This window comes from Formica exsecta, unplaced genomic scaffold (genome assembly GCF_003651465.1).
Source record: "Formica exsecta isolate Colony F162 unplaced genomic scaffold, ASM365146v1 scaffold247, whole genome shotgun sequence".
Lineage (NCBI taxonomy): Eukaryota > Metazoa > Arthropoda > Insecta > Hymenoptera > Formicidae > Formica > Formica exsecta.
In genome coordinates this window covers 421,081-425,158 of record NW_021849743.1, presented here as the reverse complement: position 1 = coordinate 425,158, position 4,078 = coordinate 421,081, and the positions used below count along the sequence as shown (strand labels likewise).

The window sequence follows — 4,078 nt, the reverse complement described above, 5'->3', positions numbered from 1 at the left end:
CGGTGTTATATACTTACTATTATCAAAATCGATATTCATTTTTACTAGAAAATACGATATTGAAGTTTTTCTTTTTATGTGTTATTATGTTATTTGTATTCTCTCATTGAATTAATCCTGTCATTGTCAAAAAGCAACAAATGATAATTGAAAAAGATGTAGATAAATGAAATTGATTAACCTTCACAGAATCATTGGCTACTGTCTTTTTTTTCCATGAAGTATTCGATATATGAATGCAAATGAAGATATACAAATGCATAATTTTCTAGATTGGATTTCAATCAGGAATAAATTGATGCAAATTTACTACTTTCAGCAAAATAAAAGCAGCCATCAAGCTGCAGTTATCCAATCTCTTGCAAAAAAAGGTATGTAAAAAATATTGAAATGATCATCTTCTATAATAACAAATTATTATATAATTATTATATACACATATATTGTTTATTTCAAGAATTTAGATTTTTAAAATATACATACATAGCTCTTCTCTCTATCACATTAAATTAATGAAATTTTTTTACCAATTTGTTCTATTTGTCTTCAATGAAAATCGTTCAATGTTCTAAATAATTATCAATTTGATTAAGCTTCAGAAAACAAAATATTCTTTATTATTTCAAGCAAGTTTTATATTAAGCTATTTTCAATTTCATCTGGCATTAAAAAGATTTGTTATTAAAAGAAAATTGTATAAATGATGATCTATCTTGGAATGATAAATGAACAAATTTTTATTTTTACATATTTATTAACAATCTAGATACCTCCAATGGATCCATAAATGTGTGCCGCTGGATGTATATCATAAATAATAACTTTGATACCATTAATTTTCAAACTAAGATAATACATTTGAAACTTCATCAATCTAGTTTCTTTAACCAGACTTATTTTTGGCATAGTTCTTAAAATTAGGCACCATGTACATGGGTGATACCAGTATTGCTGAAGCGATACACAAGAGCGAAACTATCTTTTCCTGCAACATAAATTGTCGTCGTTAATATAAATCTCGTTTGAAAATTCATATATACGTGGTGATGATCTTTACGTGTACAAAAGCACAAGAAATTTTATATTACAAAAAATATTGTGAACTATTACACAAAATTTTATATTTCTTACGGACATTGTACATCTTTCTATGAAAATCGGCCAAAGAAATCTTATATTCTTGTATTAACGTGTAAAAATATAATCTTTCAGTTCTACAAAGGAGGTTAACTGTGCACCGGATCTCTCTTCCTCTTACGTAACTTCATCTACGAGAGAAACTATACTCACAGTAGTGGACATCTTCACCCTCGGCGGCGTGCTGAGGATCGTACTGTGATACGTCCTAGCAATATCGCCCGTCAAACGGGATGTGCTTATCAAGCTCTTGCGAATCGCGAACATCTTTACTCTTGTTACTTGCCAAACTTTATGGGTAATGTGGAATAGCGTCGCCGAGAGACCTGAAAAAACACCTAGGTGTATAGATTCTCAAGATGTGCCACGGTTAAAGTTCGAGATGAATTTGCAACGTTGTGTTCGAAAATCTACTCATCGGAGTAGCATCTGATTGGACAAAAGGAGAAAAGATTTCTTTATTCTGATTGGTCGAATAGATTTTCTTGACGAATAATTTTCGAACGCAACTCTGAAACGAATCGTCGAAATTATGCAGTTTGACATGTGATCACACATGTGACGTGTGATGTGTTTACGTAGCATAGATTTTTTTTTTTTTCTATGTGTGTTTATATTTGTCAACATGTCTTTAGAAAATAGTACTCACCTATTATAAGTTTATTTACTGTGAGAAAAAATGGAACAAGTGGCGAAAATCAATATTTTTGAATTATCATGCTTTTGAAGTATCGGAGAGATTAATTATAACTACATGAAAAAGAAACGTGCGAGAGACTTACAAATAAGATCGTTGGTTCCATCTGAACAAAGTTTCAACATGGTAATTTCGTTTTGATAGAGAAGCTCATTCAGCCATTTATTACAACATTCTGCACAATTTAATTCACACGAATCTACAATCTACGAAAGTATAGAAGAGATTGAGAAGTTGAAAATTGACAAATCGTCTGCACATCGACATTTAAGAAAGTCTTGAATGCAGTTTGGAACTTAATATTTGGATGAATCTATCAAGAAAAATAAATTTACCAGGAGAATTCAATAATTATTACAATAGAAACTTGTTTCATAAGATATAACTTGCCATATTTCTTTATTTAAAGTGAAAAATGGATGTTGTTAGTCCTACTCCTCAAGATCTACAGAGGAAACTTTATTTTCTGGTGGAACAGTTGCAGCATATGGCTGGAGAGCTCCCACCAAAGTATCAGATGCGTCTGCCATACGAATTACTGTCTGGTTTAGCAAATTCATTATTAAACGATACCATCTTTGAGATAGTGAAGGGACTAATGGAAATACAGCATGTCACAGAGAAACACCTCTTCCAACAACGACTTCAGCTTTTGAATCAACAAAAGATTGAGTCTCAAGAGACGTTATTGTCTGCGTCAGCGACAGACGAAGAGCTATTGGCAATAAAAGCAGCTCTGCACAAGAAGCACAAGGAGGAATTGAAGCAATTGGACATGAAATTAGTGTTGCAATTGGATCAAAAAGTGGCAGACCAGCAGGGCATACTAGAGAAGGCTGGAGTACCTGGATTCTATGTGACTAACAATCCAATGGAGATTCAAGTGCAAATGAGACTGTGCGATTTCATAATTAGGCTCAGCAAAATGGATATACCCACTTGATATAGATATATAGTCACTATTTATCATTTATCTTATATAATAATAAGCATTTGTCATTATTTTTTGTTATTACTATTTATACTGATTATTATTTGATATTTAATTCTGAAGAGGGAAGATTGTGAAGATTTATTATAAAATACTTTATTTAAGTCAAGTTCTTATTTAAATACAATGCAATATTCTACATATTTTATTATATTAACAAGTATTAACACACTAAAATATACAGCCGTCAACTTAGTATAATAAATAATTATTGTATCATCTATATCTATATATGATACAATACTTTTTTTTATAATAGAAAAGTATTCCTGAGAATTACATAGATATCATATATGTGATAGAGAAAAATTAATTTTTAACAATGAAAACGTAAGTTGTGTACTGAAAAGATATAATATCCTATATAATATTTAAAAAAAAAGTAGTAGATCTCTCTAATAAGTTTCTTACACAAAGTAATATAATAAAAGAAATTTTTTTCTCCTTTTAAGATATTAATTTTTTTTTTTAAATTATAACATTGTATTTAATAATATATACACATATTATTTATAAATAAATATAAGTAATTATATCACTAAAATAATTGCTTATTGTTCATAGAGTAATATTCGTGTTATTTACAAATATAGAAAACACTTTGAGGGTATATCCAAATATACCTATACTCCTATCAAAGAATTACTAATAATATAAAATATATTTTTTTTAATTTTATGGAATATGTTTAATTCAAAAGATTATGCTTTTTAAGATCACATAGATGATCTATTCCTATTCTTTCTTTCTTTTTTTTTTTGTCTTTTTTTAAGTAATATATGAATTACCTTTTCTTATAATATTGGGTTGGAACGGAAAGTTTGTGCCGTTTTTTCGGTCTTCATCCGTTAGTAAAAAACGGAACGAATTTTCCGTACAATCCAATATATTATTATATTCTATACAAGAAATAAAATATAAAATAGAAATTTTGTCAGCAGTATACTGTTATACATTTAACTGTATATTGATTGTGTGGATGAAATGTGAGTACTAATTGGTTTCTCAGATTGAAGAGGGTTAGTTTTGTGCGTTTGTTCGAAACATATACGATAAACATCATCGAATGTTGAAGTAAAATGCACTTCTAGACCATCTGTAATATATTTAGGCAAGTCGTTGAAATCTCTCTTGTTCTCCTCAGGTAAAATTATGCATTTAACATTGACACGCTTTGCCTTAAAAAAAAAAATATATATATATATTTTATTAATTTTGTCCCCCAAATTATATATAGTATTATAATAAAATTA

The 4,078-nt window shown here is 28.9% G+C and overlaps 1 protein-coding gene and 1 long non-coding RNA gene across 2 annotated transcripts; one reads left to right on the top strand and one right to left on the bottom strand.

Moving 5' to 3' along the window:
• Window positions 1-713: 713 nt before the first annotated feature.
• LOC115236424 lies at window positions 714-1,535 on the bottom strand. The gene is made up of 2 exons (XR_003884189.1): window positions 1,291-1,535; window positions 714-985 (listed from the first exon to the last, which is right to left on the bottom strand). It is a non-coding gene; the product is annotated as an uncharacterized LOC115236424 (long non-coding RNA).
• A 133-nt stretch (window positions 1,536-1,668) lies between these two features.
• LOC115236422 (gonadal protein gdl) lies at window positions 1,669-3,459 on the top strand. Its single transcript, XM_029808862.1, has one exon. The coding sequence runs from the start codon at window positions 2,250-2,252 to the stop codon at window positions 2,775-2,777; it is 528 nt and encodes a 175-aa protein (XP_029664722.1). The 5' UTR covers window positions 1,669-2,249; the 3' UTR covers window positions 2,778-3,459.
• The last annotated feature ends 619 nt before the right edge of the window (window positions 3,460-4,078 follow it).